This window comes from Osmia bicornis, chromosome 12, assembly GCF_907164935.1.
Source record: "Osmia bicornis bicornis chromosome 12, iOsmBic2.1, whole genome shotgun sequence".
Taxonomy (NCBI): Eukaryota; Metazoa; Arthropoda; class Insecta; order Hymenoptera; family Megachilidae; genus Osmia; species Osmia bicornis.
In genome coordinates this window covers 6,189,981-6,215,133 of record NC_060227.1, presented here as the reverse complement: position 1 = coordinate 6,215,133, position 25,153 = coordinate 6,189,981, and the positions used below count along the sequence as shown (strand labels likewise).

The window sequence follows — 25,153 nt, the reverse complement described above, 5'->3', positions numbered from 1 at the left end:
GATTAAAGTATTCACCGTCTATTTTACACCCTACGCTTTTTTATATCAAACCAATCGGTTTCATCGGCAAGGACCGCGTCGGTTCCCCGTAAGGAAGGGTGTATCATCCCTATCCCTGGTGGAAACCAAATTTTCATGGTGGGTCTGTTGTGACGCAAAAAGGAAGGAACACGAACGAGTGCGTGGCCCTGGCCTGTTCTTGTGCGTGTATTCGACGGAAGAGGAAGAGAATGAGGAAGAGAAATGGGGGTTTGGAGGGCCGACGGAAGGGTGGGAGAAGGGCGCCCTTGCCCTTGGCATTGCCGCTCGATACGAATAGTCAGGGCTGTCCAAAACGGTGCCGAGGCAATTTAACGTGCGCGTAAGCCTCGCGCACGAATGCCTGCCGGAAATGAGCTGGAAAGAGGACATCAATTTCCGTTTCTCTACCAACCGGCACGATTGTCGTTTCCGCGACCGAACACGTCACACTTTTCCGTTTCCAGAGAGAAAAATGATCATCGATCATCCTTACGTCCATGCTTCCACTTTCGTTCAAGGTCCTTTGGATCTAACATTCTTAGATATTTTGGTGTTCATTAAATTAGAAAGACTTTTATATATTGGAAAAGTAATTTCGGAAGGGACAGTGTAAAATTTAGAAAAAGAAGAATTAAATTAAAATTGGAACTCTCTTCATGGTCCGCCGTCCGAGAGTTCATTAACCTTTGAATTTCTATCAATCACGTTGCTAGAAATATTTGTACCAAGGACTTGAAATTTTTGACAAGATTTGTCGATAAAATATTTCCAAATTAAAATTGAAATTGAAGGCTTTTCTACCCTTTAAAAAATCTTTTAACTATTATCAATGTTATCTCCTATAAGGCGCGAATGACCTACATATTGGATCTGTTTACCACAACAGGTATCCAATTCGAAAAGCTAAATTTCCAACGGCAAACTTCCCTTTCGGGTAATCGGATTCGAAGATGTTTAGGGTTGAAGTTTCGGGAAAGTGAATGCGTGGTGTACGCATGCCCTCGCCCTTGCCCTTGGTCGATACTCATCCCCTCGAAGGTTGCCTTTTTTCCGGCGTCAACGCCACCCTCTGCCAACGTTCGTTGCTTTTCTTCCGCGACCACGTGCCAGCCACGTGGATCATCCCGAGCCACCGCGCAGGTGCAAACCCAGGAAACGAGCCTGCGGGGGCGAGTCACCCCCTCCCGACGAGGTGAACGCACTCGACGAAAGTAGGCTAGGCGTGGCCTAATTGCGAATCTCCGATACTTAATCGAATCATTAAAACGAACGTTCACGCAACGACCCCCTTCACCCCGGTTATATGATGCTTTTTAAAACAGTCTAGAACTTTTCATCTTACAAATGGTTTTATTCCCGTACGATCGATAAAACGAGGATGATTTATTGAACGACAAATAACACTGCGACTGTAGACTAGAATCGTCTATCGTATTAGATATACAGTAACTTAAATATTTTTATCATCTCTGCAGTCGCATTTGTCAAAATACCAGTACTATAACTACCTAATTACAGACTCGTAATAAAGATATCAAGTCACAAAAACATCTCAATCAGTCGTTCAATAGCGGAGCTTCGCTCCAATTAATTATTCCTGTTTCAAGTGTAAAAGTGAAATACGTACAATTCATTCATAAAAAAAAAAATATACTATTCTATAGGAAGAGTACAATTGGTGGAGCCAGGCTTAACCCGCAACGTTCTCATCAGGTCGATGGCAACGAAAGGATATCCCCTTCGAAGGTCAATGACCTTGATCGGTTCTCTCACTGGGGTCGAAGCTCTCCATTCGTTCGTAAACTATGAATCAGGATACTCTTTAGGGTCGGTTCACTGACATCTGCTTTTACCAACAACGCTGCGTGAATTAATCGATACCGAAATTAGAAAACTCACCGCGCTCTAGGCGGACGGAAAAATGAAAAAATTCAAACATTTATACGAAAATTAAATTGAAAACAAATCTTTCCATAAGGGTTGAAACCTTGACGATTTGCACGAATCGTAGAAACAAATGGAATGATCGTGTTTCAAGTGCGCAACATAGAGAAAGGGAAAGAAGAAATGATTATAAGCCCCTTTGGGTTTTGAGGCGAGCTGTTGCTCCATTATTCCGTCGCTTGCTCGCATTTTACCGAAACTTTTCTCCTACCACGAGGCTCCGGTGGAACCTTTTATCCTCTGCCTGTAAGTTTTCCTGGGGTTGAGCCTCTTTTTAACCCATGCCAGACGCAGCAAACGCATAGGAAATGGCTCGGTTACTCTGACACGAGTGTCGTGAAAACGGTTAAAGTTGCGCATTTTGTTAGGAAATATGAGAATTTCGTTCGTTCGGTTTTTAAATGAATTCCTCTGATGACGTTGAAAATGATTTTAATGCAAAGTGACGACGAATTTCTTTATTTCTTAACAACTCTAAAAAATGAAACTTACGTGAAATGTTTATCACTTTATACTGTAGAATAATGTTTACCCTAAGTTTCTGCAAAACGGGGTCAAAGAATACTGCTTTCGAAGCGATGTTACTTTACATCGTGTACGCACCTAGCGAGGACACGTGCGAGCGCGTGCGTGTTCGCTTACCTGTCGCAACATCTTGACGGTTCTTTAACGACCTTAACCTTTTTCGGAGGGCGAGGTTTCGATGCACGGCAGGACAAAACGATAAATTAGCGGTCGGTTTCGCGGAACGATGTTGACCAAGAGGTTTACGTAATATTTCTTTTTTTTCTTTTCTGTTTCAGGTAAGCACACGTCATACGTTCTTTAACTCTACGACCTCTCGTTCGGTTCATTTCTCGATACAACCGTAAGTAAAGTTAACTGTCGTTCCGAAAAATTAGCACGATTGATTATCTACGGAATTCTTAGACCTTTAAATTGCTCTTCTCAATACTTAAAAACTTAACGAAATAAATTTTCAAATGCTTAGTTGAAAATTTAGGGATCATTGCAAGCCCATAATCCGAAGAAGGGTTAAATAAAATTCTTCGGTTTATCTTCCTCGAAGATAACGAACACTTCTTAATTATTTGTTACCTAATTTCGCCTTGTTAATTCGTCACGCGTGCCGTTGGGGTCAAGTACAGTCCGGGGCAAGTTCTAAGATCGGTGTTGTGTAGAAGACAGGAGAAGAGAGGAAGTCATAGCGAAAACGGGAACGGGAACGGGAACGAGAACATAGAATCGGAATCGAGTGTGTACGAAGGGTGAACGACCGGGAGGCAGGGGCACTAGGCTGCTACCCTCTGCGACGACAGAGAAAGATATAGATCGCTGCTACGTTCTACAGAGAAAGACGATAGATGAGAGAGCAGGAGAGAGAAGGAAGGAGGGAAGCTTCGATAGAGAGAGAATACATCGGTCGAGCTGCTCTCTCATCTCCTCCCCTCTCTTTCTCCATCCCTCTTTCGCTCTCCTTCATCGTGCCCACCGAAGGGGATCAATACGAACCACGTGGTGTAGCAGTAACGCCACGAAGAACGACCAGCCTAACCCTCGTGCATGCAACAACCTAAAACCGATGGGACAACCACATTGTAGGCTGATTATTTTTTTTTTCCTCCCCTCGAAAAAGCTTTTTCACTTTTTCGCTAAACCCCCTCTAGGGAACGATCCAACGTCATTTTGTTCAATTTTTCACCGTCGAAACGGATCACTTTTTATAACTCGTACGAACGAGCGATCGATTCGAACGATTTCAGACTATTTACCCGTCTCCGTTGAATAATTCAATCGAGTTCCAATCTGGTCGATGTTTCGACCGTTTTGGGTCGGCTCTAATGAGAACGCGGCGCGAGGAAGAAGGTTTCCTGACGATGCTTTCACGAAATCGCGAATCGCGGGATCCTATTTTCGGTCGGGCATCGATCGTGTTACCCTGTTCGTGCACTCGATTCACCCCGGGGCTTAAGCCCGCTTAAGTCAGTTTACCGACCACGGGAACGGCCTTTATCTTTCTGGGACACCGAGTCATCGGTGCACAGAAGCCGATCTGCATCGATGATCTTCTGACCCCGAGGACTACAGTCACCGGGCTCGTTGAATTTCCAGATCAACCGCGCAGCCTCTCGTCTTCTCTAATCGCGATCGTTCATGATATTTCGGGAAGAAGCTTGTTTCTTTATAAATATCGTTTCGCGATTTTAGAAACAAAGCTTTCGACAAAAATAGAGAATAGACAGACACGCGATGGCAGTGGCGTCGTACGGCTAGCTAGACGAGATGATTGCCGGTGATACGCGAAGGATACACGAGAATCCTCGCGATAATATCTGAAACGGCAAATAAAATGATCGATCGGATGACGATTGATAAGATCCGAGTTACAGCTAGAATGCTCGGCTGGCCTAGAATCTTTCCAGATGAAAACAAAGATTGATTAACCAGCCCGATATCAGCGCACTGCATCGACACACTAATTTTCCCATTTTTGTAAAATTTATAAACTAAAACTCTGAATGTTGAGTATTTTCCAAATTAGTTGTAATGCGGAGGGTTTTGCGTTAATTAAAATTCATATTTCATAAACCGATTCATCCCTAATTGAATGAGATATATTAACTTGGAAGTACGTTAATTATTGTCCGTGTTGAAATTTCGATAGAAAGTTCACCCACGGATCGTTAATCCGAAAATTAATAATTACGATAGAATGTAATTTAAGAAAATAAAAAAAAAAATGTGTTTTCGGTACGGTGTTCCGTTCGTTAAAGCACTCCAAGGCTGGCGAGTAACGCGCGCTACCATCTCTCCGTACAACGGTCACAGGCATAGGCAACAAGAAGAACAGAAACACGAAGAAAGAGGGTGTAAAGCCTACCCTTGTAGATTGCTTTGAAGGAGGGTTGCTATTACGGATGGTTTCATACATTGCACACCCCTGACTTCGAGTCTAGGTCGGTCATTCACCCCGTCACCGTCCCCAACATTACCCAGCAACCCCTACCGAATCCCCTACGATCTTCCACCACCCCTTTGCGCACAACTGACGCCCCCCCCTCTTCTCGCATTCACTTCCACCCCTATTCGCTCGGTGACGTCATTCAAGTGGTCCCCACCGAACGGGGCGAGACCCTCCCTCTATGATACACCGAGAGTACAGGATGTGACGTTGGTGGAGCGAGAGGGTGGATTCGACGAAGAGGGAGGATCAACAGTGGCGTAGAACGAGGGGGTGCGTCGAATTTTTAAACGTTCACCTTCGACGGGAATGGGAACGTGCCAGTGATCTTGTGATCGACGATTCGAGGTGAGAAATATTATCTTGGGATTCGATCAATTATCGCTTTCAATTCTTTTTTCATTAAGAAATATGGTTTATATCGAGGATGCGTTATTGATAAAATAAAATCGGGTGACATTCTTTCCCATCGTAAAAATGCTGAGCAAATAATAATTTTTTAAATGGAATTAAAAATTTAAATTTAGAACGATCTCCTAAATTTCTCTTGAAGTTATTTTCTAAAAAAAGAATCTGACATTTACGAGGCACCGAATGCCAAACCGTCATTCTACTTAGCACCTATGTCTATAATGCTTTAGAATAACAAAACCTCGGGAGAAACGTTTCTGCAAATCCATTACCCGCATTCCTTACCGTGCAAAATTCACCCGCAGGAATTTCACCGGTCATTGAGACTCGCTAAAAGATCCTAAACATGTACGACTCGACTTTCGATTTCTCAATCGACGCGTAAATCTTTCGCGGAGTTCGACCCGATCTCGCGATCGATTCACGGAAATAACCGATGACCGGGGTAGGAAACTGTATCCTCATCATCATTCGATTATGCTAACGACGGTATCTAGAACCATGGCTCCTTTCTCTTAGTCTCCTTTCCAGCCTGCTGGCTCTTATCAATTTCACTTTCGTCCTATCGTTCTCCCACGCGCATCGTAAAATAGTTATTCCAGATTGAAAATAAAAATCTTACAAAAGAATAGGATGAAAAATTCTATTATGTAGTTTCGTTATATTCGACCATATATAGATATCCCCGCGTTTATTCGTCGCTGACGAAGCTAGCTGACTGTCATCGAAGCATCGAGCACGGCTGACTCATAAATAGTGGGCAGAATGACTATTATCTACGCTCTCTGCACTGTCAACGATGATATTCCGTATGGTGTTTGACAACGAAGATGCGAGGAGAAAGTGCGAGATGTACCTCCCATTTCATAACGTTTTATCGAAAGAAATACGATTCGATTATCGTGCTATCTCGTGAGAAATTCAATCTTCTCGTTAGCGAAGGTTCAAACGTGCGAGAAAATGATTAAATACCTTGTGACTCATAAAGAAATTACTTATGAAAGGGGGGGTATAATAAATTCTGTACGATTACAATTTTCTTTTTAATTATTTCTAATTTAGAATTGAAACTGAATGTACTTGATATAATATTACTAATATGTAGAGTTTTCATCTTGAGATCTATGATACACTGGTTATTAGCGACACATGTGGCAATAAAATTGCTAATCCAGCGAGAGCTCGCGAATGAATACTATCGGTGTTGCGATATTACAGGTCGATTTCGAAAATCGACTACGATCGCTTCCGCGTCGTATCGTGTTCCAGCATTTCGCCGTTCGTTTCGAGTTTCCCCGCGAACCGATCGCTACGTTGACCTGCTTCGAGTATCAAAGTTCACCGTTCTTCCGGGGTAATGGAAAAAAGCTGTGGCATTGGGAAACCATATCGAGACACTAATTATAACATAGAAATATCAATCCTTGTCAAAATCGATAATTAAGATGCGTTTAGAGCAGCAAAAACGAAGATAAGTTAATTCTAAAACAAGAAAGGAAATCGTTCACGAAAGCATGGATTGAAAAACGAAACCTTTCACACGATGATTTATTTCCGAGGAATTTCGTTTCAAAGATATGTTACGCTTCTATTTAATTAAAATGTTATCACGTTAACACGCAGTCCAGTGAAATATTCATTTCTAAGCAAAAGTTACTTCCTTATACCCAGCTTTGCACAGTTGCTATCAAAATACATCGCTTGGATTTAAGCTGAAACTTAATTAAACGAGAATATGTAACCCGTAATTTTAAAGTCAATTTTTTCCTCACTTTGGATTATATAAAGTACCATGGAAATCTCGATCTTCATCGAGGAAATTATTTCGACGTAAAATTTTCGCAATTTTAATTTGCCATATTCGTAATGAAATTCTTGGACCTTGTTAAAACGTTCAACAACGTAACACGTATTCTTATTCGAATTCCACTGGATATCAATTCTGAATCGAATAATTTATTTATATTATATAACTGAGACTTAGAAATCTCGTTCGACTTTTGAACGATGAGAGGATAACAGCAGACCTGAGAACCACTGTTCGAACAAGGCTACACCTCGCAAAAGGTGAATGCATCGTCGCTTCCTACATTTACGCAATCGATTCCTCGAACGTGGTTCGCAAGTAGGAATGGAGGAGGTCGCATACGCGTTCGCTAGTTGGTCGTCTTACACGAGCAAAGGCATCGCGATATCGTGCGAACACGAACGTGAAAATAATCGCTTCTCATGGATCCACGGGGCAACGCACTCTCATTCAGAGTGTTGAAGACAATAAGCGTGAATGAAGGGGCGGTTTAGCCTGGCTAAAATGGAACGGGTGCCCGCTGGAAGGTAAAATCGAATGGGAACTCGCGAATAATGAAAATGGAACGGTAAACTTTGCTCCGGTTGTACTCTGCTTACTAGCATCTTACAATTATCTTAACGAATTAAGAATAATTTTTAAAGGAACAGCGTGAAATTTCGAGGATGAAGATAATATGAAATGCGAGATTTAATTAAAATTGGGGCTCTCTTCGTGGTCCGCCATCGGAGGGTTGATTACGGTCTTAAAAGTTGTTTGAAAAGTAGAGCCTGTTAGTGTAATATAACCAATAGTCCTTTTTCTAACGATAAGTATCATCCAAATGTAACGATTTAACGGGGTTACCATTTTTGGTCACGAAATTTTTACTAAAATGCGATTAGGAAGCAAGATGCCCCTCGGCTAAATGTTAACAAAACGACACCGATTGAAACTTCACAATGGCCCGGTAAATTGGAAATTCGTCGAGACATTCTGGGCACCGATCGAGTTTCTGGTGAAAGCCGCTGCCCGCCAGCCCTTGACCTTCCCTCGGCCGAATTCCAGCCGAACCGTCCACGACTCGTTTCGTAACGAGCCGAGCACACCGGCCATTAAGAGTGAGTTTCTCGGTGACCGCGGTGAAAGGCTTAAACATTTTGCTAACAGCGAGAGAACGAGCTTGAAAGCGACCCGTGACAAGCGAAAACGAAAGGATTCCCTCGTCGCGAACACTTTTATAAAGCCTGTCTGCTTCGGGTTCGCACGTGAGGGCAACGTTACACGCGGCTTTGTTGCTCCCGCAACACTTTCCCCATTGTTTAAAAAAATTAAATCTCTACTCGCGGCCGTGCCTAGGTCGTTCAACCTCTCGAACAGCTGCCTCTTAAACGGATCGTTCAACCTATTCTCGTTCGCCAACGTTTCAAACGATTTTGTCAACTTCTGAACAAAGAAGCATGGTATAAATCGCTGCTCTAATTTCAAGAATAAAAAAAAGAAGAACAATTCTAAAAAGTTTCGAATATCTGAGAGAGAGCCTCAAGGATCTCCATCTCGATTTCCCCGATTACTCCGCCTACGTTCCAGTTTCGACTTCTCCTCGTTCCCATGATTTCTTCGCTCTCTTTCGCAAAAAGCTTGTTCGCAACTCGTAAACACGATACGATCCTCGAAGCTAGCGGAAGTGTCCGCGAACGCGATTCTCCTTTGGCGAATAAACAAAAGCCCGAAGGACGATCCTTGGACGTCTAGGATCGAGCCGAGTTTTCGCGGTGCCCGGTAGTCTGGAGCATCGCGTCGACGACCAGCTAGCATCGATTCCGTCGGCCGACAGAGGAGAGGAATTGTGCCAGCCAGGTCGAGAAGCGAGCTTAACGATCGCGGATGCAATCGCGTACTCATCAACGGCCTCCTCTTTCGCGGTGAAAAAGAGGAGGGAAAGGTCAGGCCGACGAGGAAGTGGCCGAGCTAGCTGCTGGCGCGATAATAAGCAAAGGAACACTTTCTACGCGTCGTCGAGTGGATCTCGTGAAACCGTGAGCCTCTGCTTTAGCAGGCTTCCTCCTAAATGGAACGTGACGGCGTGCTAAGCAGAGCCACGGTTCGCACCGCCATCCAAGTCCGCAGTCTTAAACTGCTTCCAAAGTAACAACGATCCTTCGTTTCTGTTCGCTATTCTTGCATCCGGTGTGACCGAAAAGAAAGCGTGTCGAATTGCGTTTCGCGCTACGGAAAATGAAATTCCTGGAATCCTGCACCGATGCACTGCTTTTCAATGAACTTTTAAATAACCCGTGATCTTGTTCCTCGAACGGACACGACGAAGGAAAACTTTACCGGGTTTATGGAATACTAAATGTACATATATATTTTGGGACGTTGGATCGAAATGACTGATTTTGAAACGTAAACTCTGACGTGATTTCATGACATAAAAGTACCATGAAATAGTATTTAAGGCACATCAATTTGAAGCGAAAATAACTGTATCAATGTTTCATCAATATTCTTAATGTAAAGCAATTGATTATTCAAACTGGATAACAGTGTTGAACTGTAAATTGGTTGCGATGCAGAACCAGTCAATCTGTATTAAGAATATTAATGAAACATTTACATAATCATTTTCAGTAAACTTTAAACTTTAAATTGATGTACCACGAACGGTATTTGACAATACTTTTATGTCATGAAATTGTGTCCAATTTTTTGGCATAATTATTTGTACTGTCCCAGTGGAACGTATTAAAGTTTCTAGATTGATTATTATTGTCACGATTTATAAGCAGGACATTATACGATGTCTTTTAACCGGTATCTAATCGTAAAACAACCAGCATAGAATTAAGCGGAGAGACAGGAAGTAAAGATTACGAGAACGTAGCAGTTTCTCTTGGCCGAGTGCACGACAATTTCATTTTCCTGCTATCGTCGTGTTGTAATGATCGTTTTGCGCTTCCAATATCGCGTAACAGTTTCGCAAGCGTGCGCGTTATATAAGAAACGTAAAAAGCAACCGTGTACTTACACGCATCGATTTCTAACGATACGTTGCTCGAAACCGATCAAAATACCAATTTATCGTTTCAAAGAATCGTTAATCTGTATTTGATCAACCGCATGGAATAATGCAGCTAGCAACAGCAAAGTAGCAAAGTATCCTTGACATAGTAGGCGACGTGATTGACAAAGAATTAATGGAAAAGTCTTTTTATATGAAGTCATTAGATCGACGTTGCTACAGCTACGAATTTTGCCGCTCTATTTGCGCTGCTACTATGTGCGCGGTCATGAATCTTTCGGGGAACCATGCGAAATGAATTTTCTAAATATTTCCCATTGTTTTCCTCGACTTTGATCAATTATTTTGGGCTCGATACTTCGATCGAATATTTAAAATAAAATTCTCTTCAAACAAAAAACCCAGGAGAATAATCAGGCTAGTCTAAATATCCTTATTATCAGAATTCTGAAAAATCTTCTGAATTCCGGGTAAAACAAACAGATTCCCAAAGAAGGATGAGCGTGTATGAAAAAAGATCGAAAAGAAAAGATTGAAAACGGAAAAGGTTACACGCGGAGAGGCTTTTTACGTGGGCTGAACGGTCACGTTGTTCCGTGGGAAGGCAGAGTTCGGTATACAAACGTTTCACTCTCGACGAGCCGGCTGGATAACGGGGCTCTGTTCACGATCGAGGTAGCCGGTGTTGTAGGTAGCTCGTCGAGAAAGAAGGGAAAGTAGTTCTGTGAGTCAGTGGGGCTTGCGGTACCCCGCTACGTTCAACGGGTTAAACAGCCTCGAGTCTTGGAACGGGAAACGGGTAATCCAGACGAGCCACATCGTTTATCCCTTTGCAAACGCGCTCGTCTTCTCGACGAAACTTTACCCCACAATTTTTTTTTCTTTTTTCAACGCCGTACGATTTTAGAGCGTACTCCAACTTTGTTCGCATCTCTGTTCTTTGTTGATAAATACGGTACAGTAAGCACAGAAATATATCGCGGTCGTTAAACCTTTTGATAATTTATTCCGAAATGAAAAAAAAAATGAATTTGACTGTATTTCAGAGGCCAGATTGGGCTTTTAGCGTACTAAATACTTCGGCAAACAATGTCATTTAAACGGGCAATGTTCTACCTTGAAGAACATATTTGTTTAACCTGAATCTTCTGAAAAAAGACTCCTCTGCAATGTGAATTTTAAGTAAACAATTTAACCGAGTCATTTGACTGATCGTTATGAAATATTGATTGAATATACACCAGGCTAAAGTGACTATAAAAACTGAAATATCTGTGCAAGTTGAAAGAACTTATATTTTGAAAGAAGAAACGTAGAAAATTCGTTCTAAAATTTAGCGTTTCCGATACTTTACGAATCAAAACTGTGCTATTAAAATACCACGAGATTAATTGTTCGTGATAAAACGAACACGCGTTGCTACTAACTACAATGATTAATCATTTTTTAAAATCACTGCAAAAAAGAGTCAAGACATTTGTACCTCCTGTAGCTATGCACAATATTTTATTACTCCCTCTTGTATGCTCGGTCATATCGCGTGTATGTTTTTAATCTCTGCTGTTGTTTTTCTATTTTATTTTTCAACGTACATCCGGAAATTTAATCGCGAACTTGACAAAGAAAATATTTGTTTACGTTATTTTTCTATTTGTTATTATTGAATATGCGATAACCGTTTTACTGTAATTGTAACATATTTAAATACTACGAAAAGTAACTGAACTTCACGTTGGAACACACAAAATCATTTATATTATAATAGTAAGAAAATTGAAAATTAAAAAGTACAAATTTCAACTTTAGAGATCTATTCATTTGTGGCATATTTTTGAGATTAGACTGACGTAATATTGATTTCTATCTATAATCTAATTGATCTACAGAGACGAGCATCAAAAAGGTGTTAAAAAACTGATCTAATTTACTCCAACACATGCAAAACGTATCTAGATAAAGGCATCGTTTATCGAACGAATTATAAGCATAATTTAAAAAACCTTCAACATAACAATTAACCCTTTACAGACAGTCAACGCATATGGGTGTCCAAACATAATTGTTGTAATTTCAATTTTGTACTTATTTCGTTATATTCTTAATACAAAACATAGCTATAAGTATAGACAGTAAAGATTTACAATACATGCTTTAAAGGATGGAATTATAACTTCTTCTGCTTCAAATTAATAATACTCCATGCAAGATTAAAAATTCCTCGTCCGTAAAGGGTTAAATAAAAGAAAATATTTGTAAAATAATCACTCACAGATTCAGGATCCATAGCTCGAAGGCAGCCCAGTTCTGTTCTCCATTCAAAGTCCATTCCGGTCGCGAAGTCATCAAGTTCCTCAGTAGACCTCTTCATCCTGAAGACGATAAAGAATTCGTTGATACTTCTAGGAGCACGTAATTTTTGCTTTCACTTCCACCAGAAACGCGACAGGGTAATAGCGAAACGACGAACTGACATACTTCCGACAAACATAAGAAGCCGAATGGTACGCGAGAAATACGCGCGACGAAATTACGAGCAAACGATCCCGTCCGTGACTGGAAATATACTCATCGTTCGTGAAGCGATGCCTAATACCTCTCGGTGAACAATAATCCCCCGAATGTAAACACGATGCGAGCCTCGGCCCTTGTTAAACGAATTCCTCTCGTTGTAAACAATAACACGAGGAAGTTCTTCGCCGATGTGTATACCGATACGAATGCCACACTTTATGGGATAAAGTGATTCAATTATAATAACTTTTTTACCCCTTTGACTTAAATAATTGTAATTATTATAATGAATATAGAATGACTAATTGTATACCGATTATAATATTTGAGATGCAAAATTTTGTATTGTAATAATATTTTTATTTTAAAAAATCAAGATTTCAACCCTTAATAAGGATCTTCGTAACACTTTGTCTGTGAGAAAACTTTAGAAAGTAATTAATAAGTATTTATAAACATTTCGTAGTGTCTAGAACTTTCAACCTATACACTGACGAGCGTAAAGAAACTGAATCGTATTCATATGCAAAAATAATGTGAACTAAATTGTAGGTCAGGGGGTTAATCCTCAGAATAAGAAGCTACTGCAATAATAAAGCGGCAGAGGTTTTATACCTTTTGTGATGTTAAATGAAACGATATATTGCTGCGAAGAAGTCTTAGGATACTGAATAAATTTCAAATGAATCATGAAAAAATTGTTCAGTAATTAAGAGATACGAATCAGATAGTATAATAGTGGAAATTGAAATTCTTCGAAAAAATTTTCGAAATTAATTTGTAAATTACTGAAACGATAGACCATATCAAATGTAGGTCACAACAACAATAGACTGAAGAGAATAGATGATTGAATGAAATTTACTATAAAAATTTGCAAAAATGAATATTCCAAAAATTATTCATGCGAATAAATTGTATAAAAATAATTTTCTAGAGTAAATATCTTGCGAGATACAAGGATATCCGATGAAAAGAGAAATGAAAGAAACCATAGAAAACCTCTGAAGAATTCTTAAACAAACGGAATGCTAGTTTAATTTGTAATCAAACGCTCGTGTAATTAGAAACTTTGGAGAAAATTTAACGGAGGCGATAGTATTGAACAGTATCGTTCAAACTTCCATCTGGTTGAACATAGCTAGAACGTAATTGTAACGGCGATAGCGAGAGTCAGCTAGTTTTGAGGTCAGGGCAACGACGTGGAGGATCCTTGTGACGTGCAGTGCTCCAAGGAGCGCTCCGGTTGGCCTTCGACCTGAACCAACTCCCACTAGCGCTCCTCCTTTTCACAGGACTATTCTTCCTACCGCGATCCTGTTCCGCGAATGTCCTTACAGCAAAGATTCCTTCTGATTTCCATGAAAAATATCTGGGTTATCGTTACAAACTGGCTTAAACCATTACGGGAGAAAAAAAAAAAAAAAATCAATTTCCAGGTCTGCTATCTATCAGACATTAGATCGTAATAAAAATACCATTCTGAGCGGATAAATTAATGATCCATTACCCGAATATTCTTCGAGGAAAATCTATGTAAGAAATATCTCGTTAGGAAAAACTAAATCCGTGCCGCATGGTTTTAATTACGTTCAGGTCGGGTCAACTGTTTCGCGCGTCGAAGGAGATGAGGAATTCACTGGTAACCTTTTCACGAGCTCTTTTACCAAAAGATATTTCGGACGTGTTTTTATGTAACGGGCCGATTGAGAGATCAAGATCAAGAGAACCGAGGCGAGGCATGTATGGGTGGACAGGGGGCTCGGTCGCAGCTGTGCTAAAACCCCGCGATACGATCCTCTTGGTCATGGACTTCGCGAGTGTAACTTGGTTCGGAAGGTGAAAGTTTTTCGGTTATCGAACATCGTGGCCTAGACCGTAAAAGAATAACAGGAATTCTCGTAAGCAGTTTATACCTCTGCTGCTTTCTCTTTTTGATTCTAAACACTTCCCTTCGAACTGTTTTCCTGGTCTGCTGTTGTCACGCTTCTGTCTGACGATCTATTCTTTCCTTCTACTGAAATCATCGTGAACTAACAATACCGACTTAACGAACTTTTCTTAGAATTCTTGTTTTTCCTTATAAAAGAAAAAATTGTTTACAGTTTTGCATAATCGAATAATTATCAGTAAATTTGCTAAGGTGGTATCGTAACAAGATTCCCATGGAAAGAAGGAACGCATTCGACGCAACATTCCAGAACGATGCATATTGTTTAAGATAAGGGTCGCGCTAGTTCGCGTTGTTTCGCAACACCGGTGTCACGCGATCACGCGAAATTCGTGCACGTTCGACACTTGAAAGATTCGCGTTTCAATCGAGATATCGATGCAGTGCCGCGTACCCGGTGTTCGCTAAAATCCTACAATACTGACCATTAGCCGCGGTAAATTTCAACGATAAACCAATGCCCGTTCGCGTTTCCCTGCTCCACGATAAACCGCGCTTTTGACAACAATGCGACCAGCTTGTTACGTAACAAGCGTTCTCATTTATAAAACGATACAATAAGCCCGTTAGCGATTTAATTAGAAGTCTGTTCGCGAACACGGTATATCTGATTCGGCATCGAATCAAAGTCGCGTCACGTACCGGCGTAGAAATCGTACGAAACGAAAGTGCAAGTACGTCGACTCGCGTAGATAACTGTAAGTGAAAAACGGAGTCATAGAAGCGAGGGATAGATAAGGGATAGTTGGTGAAAATAAACGAAGCTTTCGTTGATCTCTGTGTAACGGTGATAATATGTAGATAGCATTTCAGATAGAGTTGTTCCGCGAGCGGTGCGCGTAACGCTAAGCGATCGACTAGGCTTGTTGCAGCGGTGTTAGAGGTTCCCCTACTGGAGAACGTAGTACAGCTACGCTGCCGTTTTACGAGGAGGGTTCTCTCTTCCACTTCCACAGTTCCTCCACCGCACGGCGCACGGGTTCCTCGTCGGTGAGCGCTGGTGCCCGTGGCCGCTGTCCCAGTCGTCGCCCTACTTTGTCGAAGCCAACTCAGCTCGACACTCGGTTTACACCTCGCTACGACGAGAGAGAAACACACGTTCATTTACACGCACACGTGTACGCGTGGACGCGAACACGCAGCCACGCACGTACGTACGTACGTACGCGGGCGGGCAAGCAGGCACCGAGAGCTACGCGGGTACGGTGGGCCACGTACGACGCGGTCTCCTCTGTATAGGAGAAACCGAGGGAAGAAGGAAGACGCGCGACGGTGGAGGTGGTGCCGATGGTGGTGGCTGTGATGGTGATGGTGATGGACGTCGTGGTCGTTTTCCAAGAAACCGGAAGTGTCCCGCGCGAAAACTCGACCCGTCCCTTCCTTAACACGGTCCGAACCGTGGAGCCACGTGCCCCGACCGGAAGCACCAGTTCTACCCAACCAACCGGACCGTCCTGTGACCTACGACAACCTGCTGCTCGTCCAGTGCAACCCCGCGACGGCCTATGATCATCCGATCCGATCCGATCATTTCCATCAGTGACACGAGCCGTCAGACGCGCTGCAATTTCTAGAATTATCAGTGCCGAACGTTGCCCTCCGTTGCGGCGCAACGTCGAATCGATCTAAAAAAAAAAAGTTTTCATTATCGTCCCACGCTTTTTCCACTCGTCCACCGTTCGTGGATGCACACAGGAGGCGCGAGAAATCTCGAGCAGCTAGACCGGCAAACCATCCGACAGGGAAACGATCGGTTTTCGCGCCACGTTCAGGAGAAAGTGCACGGGCACCTCGCGAACCGGAAGTGCCATCGAGCGAGAATATTCAACGCAACCAGCCTCCTCTCTCTCCCTTTCTCTCGCTTCTGTGTTCTACGCACGCGGTCCCGTGAAATACTCGCATCGATGTTCGCCGATCGGTTGTTCGACGAATCTCGTCGCCAACGCTTGCCTTCACCATTCGCCAAGGGCGTCGGAAAGGCTCGTCACAGAAACGACTGATGGAACGCCACTGATCAACCTTACTCCCGTTTGTCTGATCTCGTAACCAGCACTGCCAATACCGACTAATATCGCCGCCCGATCGGTGGCACACCTTACTTCTTTGCTGTGATTTTTATTCGTTTTACCCCCTTTTCTTTTCTCTTTTTTTCTTTTCATTTCAATCGAACGACTGGCGTCGTTCGTCCCACGGCCAAAGTCACCGTACGTCTTCTGATTTGTGCGCCGGTTAGCGGGCATGCGCTGACGGAAAGGAAGTTCGCCAACGGCGGCTTTGAAAGAGGCAACCCTCGAAGAACCGAGGAGAAAGGATCGCGAACCGAGCGCAATCGATCGACTTGGTTTTTTTTTTTGTTTTTTTCATTACCGAACAACACACTGCCAAACTCTTCTTCGTACACGAGAGACCTTTACAACAATCGAGCCGCATTAGCGGGAATCGCACTGCCAGCAGGAGGGAAATCCGACTGAGATCACGTGACCGGGCTCGAGGAAATTTCGTAGAGCCGATCTCTGAAAGAGGCAAACCCTGATACTGCCGAATACCCGCTTCTTTCTTCAAAGAATTCATCCAAACTGATTAACGCGTTCCGCTCCGATCGTTGTTTCGTCGTTACGCGTCGATTGTACGTTTTCCACGGTACCTGGTGTTCGCGGGTGTACCTCGTGGCTTCTTGTTAAACGAGTCGTGCAACGGCACACCGAGGGACAGAGAGTGGGGGAGAAAAAAAAAAGCGAGCTTCGTTACGTAACCGTTGCATGGCTGCCATTTTGGTCCACGCATACGCACGGACACGCGTACGTGGGTGGACGCGTGTCGCCGCGGCGTTTCGCGCGCGCCTCGTCTCCGCGAAAACAGACCTATGAATGGTAACTCGGCGATAAACACGGTATCGGCTGATAATGCGTTGCGACGACAGGGTTACCAGTACGACCGAATAAACACGAAGCGAAACTCGCGGTTAAATACAACGCGCATCGGGAGCGGCCAGGAGGTGCAACGAACTTTCGAAAAATTTCGTTCGACCGCGTGGTTATTTTTCGAAAAATCTACGCGCTATGTTTCTAGCCTAGACTAACCCGTGGATGAAAGAAATTGCGGGAAAGGAATCGGTGTTGGACTTTGCGCCACGTTACGAAAGGTGAACGCGGTCCCGTAGTGCACCGAGGCAGCAGTGAAATGGACAGTGAAGAAAAACGTGGACGAACGAGTTACGGATAGCATCGATTTCATTAACGCTTCTGAATGCGGTTCTCTAGCCTTTGCGTCGGTGTTGTTACACGGTGAACGTGTGCGGATCTGAATCCTCTGGACCATAAGATCGACGCGTCACAGAGATTGCCAACGATCGATGAACTCTTACTTACTGGGATTACTGACATTTCCTCGTCCATACGTGTTCATAGTTTTTAAACAGATGCGAACTGGGATTTAAACGAAGCTGAGATAGACTCTGCCAAAGGGTACAAAGGGACTCCGCGAAGAAACAAATGGATGAGCGAACCATCAGGTAAACCGTTATTGCTTGTGACTGGAAGGAACCGGAAAGACGAGGACATGCAACCGAGTGTTTTCTGTTAGGACAAAGGATAACCCACTTTTGAGGAGGAGCTCGCACGTGCAAGTGGGTCGTATGTACCATGGTACTCTGCTTAAACCACGATACTTAAGAAACACGATCGATATCGAATGATTATTTAAAAAAAAAAAAAAGAAAAAAAACACACTCATGTTCGCTCAATTTCTGTATGCATTTTTGTGTCGATTTCAATTAGCCAGATACAATTGTCTGGCTTGAAGATAAATTAAGATATATTAGAGATTCTATTGATCTACGTATAGACTGGATCGATCGAGGTTTGTTAATTATCTCGAATCGATGAACTGAACTCTACGAAGGATCGTGGAACAAATGAAGAGCAAGTGTACGTGCAAATATTTGCGAAAACGGACGAGACGCCGGAAACATGTTGTTCGTTTAGTATCAAGAATTTTCGGGTAGAATCTCGGGAAAAGGTGAACGTTGGGTGACATACGTGTATGTGCCGCTCTGTGTATGCAGGGATCTAGATTCGTGTGGGTGCAGCCAGTGCATAAACGCTGACGTAACGCGACCAACCTCCCCTTGACACCTGATCGACGATATACCTCGTCGTCGACACGTCGGTGACCCTACTAATACCGTGCCGACGGTATCGTCGCCAGAATTTCGGGAAGACTCTGGCTGTGCAACCGATTTTCGTATTTTGGATGTCTTAACCGGAAAAAGATGTAAGTTGACAATTTCTTATGCTTCTCGTATCCCTCAGCTTCGAAATGATAAAGTACGAATACCAGGAAGAAAAGAAGAATAATCGGTAATGGATGCAAATCTGGCGTACAGGTTTCGCGCAAGTCGAAAGGTCTAGGTCGTTTCAACGATTGACAGATGCTCCTCTTCTTCCGGCTCACCGAAATTCGTGAGAATTTCTTGTACAAATCTTGTCGAAGGATAGAGCCTTCCCCTTTCCCCGCCACACCAAATACATTTCGTCCCGTAAGATCAGGAAGAGAGACCAAGCGCGGACCGTGTTCCATAGACGTCTGATGCAAGCGTCAAAGATATAAATATGATTTTTTAACGAATCCCGGAAACCTTGAAGGAGCCATTAAGTTATAGAATGATTCGCGCGCGATAACGTAACCCGTTACGTGGAAGAATTCAAATGTTCATCGATTAAACTCTTTCTTCCACGCTGGACGACGATTACCTTTACGTAAAAAGAAAATCAGACAGAAGCGTGATCCTTCTATCTTTTGTTCGATTTCATTGATTTACAGACGACGCATTCCCGCTGCCTGAGGCTATTGTTTCCGTTTAATTGGACGCTATCTATTCTCAGGATCATCGTAGTTCAGTTTGCACGAATCGTTCACGGTAGGGCGGAACGATTTCTCTGTAATCTATAAATACTCGAGACCAGGCTATATGCGCGTATGAACGATTGTTAGGCAAATGCGCGTATGTTCGAATGTGGATAGGATAGACGAAGAATGGTTCGTTCGACAGACCTTTACCGGTAATTGCGTAAAAAATAATCCAACGTTCACGCGTTGCGTCAGGAAAACAAGTGCGAGACGCTTCGCCCTTCGATAAATTACTTTTTAAACACCGTACGTCTGCGATGTCATTGCGTAAACGTTTACGACGTTCCGACGTTCGTCGAGAAAATCGTCTGCAAACAGTTGCGGAACGATAACGGACACGATACGGAAGCGTTTAACCCGCTCAAGAGCGAATGGCTCCGGTGGAAATGAAATTCTATCGAAACTCGTGTCCGTAACGTGATTTACGTGCGATCCAATTGCCCCACTTTTCGGGCCAGCTTGCCCTGATAATCCGCGAGCCAGCAAGTCCGAAGTTGACGGACTTTGCTACCAGTAAAATGCATCAGAAGTTAGCCTATCAGCTGGTGTCGGTTCCTTGAAACATGACGATGCTCAACGCGGCAGGACGCGTTAAATGGCACTCTCATTAGGTTATTATATTTTAATTACCATAACGTAATTACTGTTCGAGTATTCTTATTACTTCTGCAGAATTTTCGGTATTGATTGATAATTATAAATTTGCAAAATATATCATCGATTCTATTAAATAAATTAACATTCGGATGGCGAACCATGGAGAGAGCCCCAATTTTCACTTTTTCAATTGTATTCTTTGGATATACGAATTGATAAATTGAAATTTGGGGTTTGAAAATTCAATAAATTCGAGTTTCAATGTGTCCGAGAAGAAATGACCGTTTGCAGCGCGGCAGCGAACGTGTTAAAGGCAAGCTAAGTAAGGAGCACGCGCCACATGGCGGGAACTAGAGTTGTGCAACCCCGCTTCAAGTTATTCTGGCGGATGAGCGCAGTAGCCGGTGACGTCCCTAACCTATCCTAACCTCCGTAGCTCGACGCGTGCCCTCTCTCCATGACGGAGCTTGAGATAGGTCGGGTACAAACGTTCGTACGAATGCACGTTACGTGCAACTTGGCTGCTCCACTATAGTCGCACGAACCGTACCACGATCCGCGTCGCTACCGCAATTATTCATTGCACTTTCCTTACATTTTTCTTCCGACATTTTACCATTGCCGATGTCTAACGATTTATCGATTTGCTAATTGATCGATGATCGATCGATGGCCTACGAACGGATAGAGCTGGCTTATTCGAACTGATATTTAAAGTAGATATAGAAAGATTGAAGCAATTATTAATTGACCCTACTATGGTCTTTGATTCCACTTAAATTTCAGATTAAAATGAATGATCCGAATATGGAAATAATTTTTCTTACTAAAACTTTGAAATTTTAAATGATTAACTTCGCAATTCCGACAAGACTCATTAGAAAAACCTTATTCAGATCAGATCATTAGAAATGCATCGTACCTGTTTGTAATCGCGCGAATAATTATAACTTACTGTTTGATTTATCTGATAATATGTCATTAGTTTCGAATCCCTAGTTTGCAATTTTTTTTTTTTTTTAAATTGAAATTTATTCCCACGTTTTATACTACATTGCATCAGACGGTACTATTTATACAAATGTCTTATACATAAGCATTAGAAGATATTTTATTAGAAAAATAAAAGTTTTATACTAACGACACCGCGTCGTTGATAGACTAACAATAAGTTGTTATTTTGCTTTTCTAGCGATTATGATAAAAAGAATGTTGCGATTTTAAAAATATTAAAATCAAAGTACTGCAATCGGTAATAGGAAATATTAATTCAATGTAACGAAGCAATTTCTAGGTCAATAGAGAAACGAGGATGTTCCCCTGTTCCCCTGGTCGATTAAATAACTCGACTCGTAAACATTCTTTCATTGACGATAATTTAACTTCGGTCCGTGAATAAAAGACACGGATCGACGTTATCCGTTAACCGATCTCAGGGACTCCGTGTTTCGGTGTGGCCAACGAGAGAAACCTTATCCCGAAAATGTCACCAAGGCGTTTCTCTGCGTCGCGACCATACTGTGTCACCGATTATAACCGGCTAGATCTCGGCCTATAGAGGCCACGTGCGTAGAAAATAGATAACAACCAGCAGACTCTTCGCGACCTATGCCAATCGCAAACTAAATATACCGGCCAGTAATCACGGTATTACGTCGACAAACGTCCGCCATGATTCTCGTACCTCCGCCGCGTCGTTCTTAACGCGAAACTGACGTGGTATAACACCGCGACGAATGTTCGTGCGAATAAAAGCTGAAGCAACGTTCTATCGATGTGTCGCGATCCGTAACAGAGGACGAATCGTTGCCAACGATACCGATAGACGCTTGAAAAATCGACCTTCGAACAAGAAAATTGCTTCCGTGATACGAACAGAGGTGTTCTCATTCTGATTTCTCGTGCACGATTACCATTGAGAAATTCTCTGCTAGGTTCTCACGAGGAAAAAAAGAGGCTTACTTAGATCGCTAGACTTGTTTCATCATCATTCGATTAATTCAAATTTTCCCGCCTAAACGTAGTCGATTACGTATCTATAAATATGGGATTCCTTTTCTACATTGCAATTCTTCGAATTTCTAAGGGATGCCAATGGAGAAGGGTGGAAATTTAGGGTATCAATCGTTTCCTTGGGAAAGTCTAATTAAATCGCAAGGGTGCCATATTTTTGGACGAATGCGTACGTTCGAAGGCAAAGTAAGTTATCAGAAAAATGATCTGACAAGGTTCCTCTTGTTGGATGCACCATGAAAGTGATACGTCTTGTGCATAATGCAATTTGTTCGTACTACAATGTCGACGATAGCGTCGCCTTTACGCATTGAAGAAAAATGACTTAACGAGTGGTCGACCTTATTGTGACTCATTAACGAATGCAAGCAAGAGTGCGAGCTTCGTTATGTTGCTGTTGCGGCGGATTAAAACTAAAGGCTTTATAATACGATCTAACACAGGGACGAGAATAGAAGCGAGTGATACGACGAGCTTTAAAGCATCCTTTACGATAAAACGGTGCACTAATTGGTGAAGAAAATAATTACAAGGTGTACTTTTTAAGCTCGCTCTAGTTTCTATTTCAACCAATTGATTCCTCTAACGATTTCAACGAATTTAAAAAAAAATTGCTTTTGAAATCTACCGGGGAACTTTTATTTTATTTTATCGAAAGAAGACTAGTTTGAAGCCTGACGAATCTTTGTATCCAAGGAACGATTAATGTATTAAAACGCAGTAAAGTTTTTTTTTTATCATACAAGAGTTATCGATGAAAGAGAAACCGTCTTAACTAGGTAATACCAAGTTCTTCCTCAACTTTACCAGAAGCGCGAACGATCGACGGGATGAATTACGACGACACAAACGTCGGCGCACCATCACGAAGATCCTTGCGTCGGAATGATGTCATTTGACCCTGACACGTGCAGTCAGCAAGTACCGGTATTCGAATGCGAATACTCGATTCGTCGCCAGGTAAAGAGAAACGTGCTCTCGAGAGGTGCATGACACTGCACCTGATTGGCCAGATGCAAGAAATGCATCGAGATATAAAAATCGTTCAAACGATCTCCGCGATCCTCTCGATAAAATCTGTCATTTTTATTTCGAACCGAACGTTGTTTCATGAATTACGTATCCGGCCAAGACGTTTCGTTACCATCTCTTCTTTGACTGCGTGTGAATAAATTTTTTCATTGTATCATTGCAGAATTGGGCACAGTTGTAATTCTTTGAAGATGATTTATATTCCTCTTTTATTCTTCAGATTTTATCCTTTAAGGATGAGCGTGATTTATATAATTTTCATTTTTTTCTTCTTTTCTTTTCACTTTTTTTTTATGACATCTCATTTTTGAAATCATGGATAAATTATATGGAAAATAATGTAAAGGTGTCAACTCGCACCATTTTCGAAGGTGATTAACGTTGCCATTCATTGAGATAATTTGAAGATAGGGTGAGAAATAATGAAAAGAACTTAGTCAACGCGTCTGACAGAAGCTGTGTACATAGAACGATCATGATGACACACAGTGCACCGACTACTGTTGAGGTCGATTCTCATGGACGTTGGCTGGCCTTATAGCTTCGAACTCGTTATAGCTCGTCGTTCCGACATCTCGTGATAGACACGACGATCAACCGGGACGAATCGTCTTCGATCAAAGGAAATTCCATCAAGATCACGGACTCTGGATCGTCGATTAACGACAGGCTTTTAATGAGCCTCGTTTAATGCCTCTGAATGGGAACTATCAACTGAATAAGAAACATCGTTCAAGTTTTTTTTTTTTCCTTTCAATCCTAGCCAAATTTATACTTCTCCTGTATCGCCATCTTCTCTAGAGAAGCCTGATGTAATATTTTCTAATTGGTAGACGAATTGATGAAAAACATCAATGAATCTTAGAGAGAAACTTTCCTAAATGAACAAATATATAAAGGAAGGAGAACTGTATTTGGCAGAAGATGAAAATGAGAATAGTTACCCGCTATCAACAACTATTTACCGAAACGGACAGTCTTGTTTACATATCGTTCTGCCAACTCGCGGCGATTATGGCGCCGAGTGTCAGCGGAGAACGTGACCGAACGAACGATATTGTTCGCTTCTCCTGAAAGGAATAAGCTCGGCTAGAAAACAAAGCGGCCGAGAAACGTGCAATGGGAACAGAGTCTAAACCCGCTATTTATATACCGAGTACAGTATCAAAGTTCATTTTTCATCTGCTATACCATCGGACCGAAAAACGAACACAAGTATTACGCCGTGTAAGAAGATTTTGAAAGCTAGAAATTGTTCGATGAATGGCTAGGAGAGTTGTTCGTATCGATAGACTGGAAAAATGATAGGGGAACAGCGTGTTCAATTGGTACCGCGATACGTGTAAGACAAATATGTTACAAACGCTTGCGGCACGATATCATATCAGGACTGAAGCGATTGCACTTTTCAGTCTCGTGGATAGGAAAAAGAAACCACGATCGATGCTCGTCATTCTTGGAACAAGATCGAAACGTGCTGACCTAGACGTTATTTCGATAAAATTATTTTAAAACTACCATTCAAATGGTAGGTTATTTATACTATAACCTACTTCTTAATTTTCTATTTTATTTTAATTAACCCCCAACGAAGCCATTTCATTTTCACTGATTTTTGAATAATTATTCGAGTCGATAAAAATCAAGTCTCCTATAAAAAATAAAATAACATTTACGAATGAATATTTAAAGGCAAATAAAAAACATATACCATACTATTTTAATTAATCCCGATCGAAGCCTTTTCATTTTGAATAATTATTCGAATCGATAATAATCAATTCTCCTATAAAAAATAAACTAACATTTACGAATGAATATCTAAAGGCAAATAGGAAACATATTTCATAGGATTGAGAGATAATTTTTGCCCGGTTCGCGGATCTCTTCGTCCTTCGCGATCTTTCGCGAGCCACGTTCATCGGACCGATGGTCACGGTTCAGCTGCGCCCTACGAAATCATATTTGCAGAGGAACGGTCCGCCAAGTTCA

The 25,153-nt window shown here is 42.1% G+C and overlaps 2 protein-coding genes across 11 annotated transcripts in view; one reads left to right on the top strand and one right to left on the bottom strand.

The window, feature by feature from the left end:
- Nucleotides 1-25,153, bottom strand: part of LOC114871704 — a 125,374-nt gene that overhangs the window by 71,902 nt on the left and 28,319 nt on the right. For 2 of the 8 annotated variants that reach the window (XM_029177924.2, XM_029177929.2), the window contains exons 1-2: nt 12,625-12,728; nt 12,419-12,518 (exon numbers count right to left, since the gene is read on the bottom strand). In XM_029177924.2, the coding sequence (XP_029033757.1) occupies nt 12,419-12,492 (74 nt within the window). In that variant the 5' untranslated portion in view covers nt 12,493-12,518; nt 12,625-12,728. Of the gene's footprint in view, nt 1-12,418; nt 12,729-16,082; nt 16,185-25,153 lie in introns of those variants that run through there. The other 6 variants (XM_029177927.2, XM_029177931.2, XM_029177923.2 and 3 more) reach the window with 4 other exon arrangements.
- Nucleotides 1-25,153, top strand: part of LOC114871703 (hormone receptor 4-like) — a 106,896-nt gene that overhangs the window by 58,750 nt on the left and 22,993 nt on the right. Inside the window, exon 1 of one of the 3 annotated variants that reach the window (XM_029177917.2) lies at nt 17,426-18,883. The exons of the other annotated variants lie outside the window; for them this stretch is intronic. The gene's annotated coding sequence lies outside the window, so the exon portion shown is untranslated. Of the gene's footprint in view, nt 1-17,425; nt 18,884-25,153 lie in introns of those variants that run through there. 3 annotated transcript variants of the gene reach the window in all.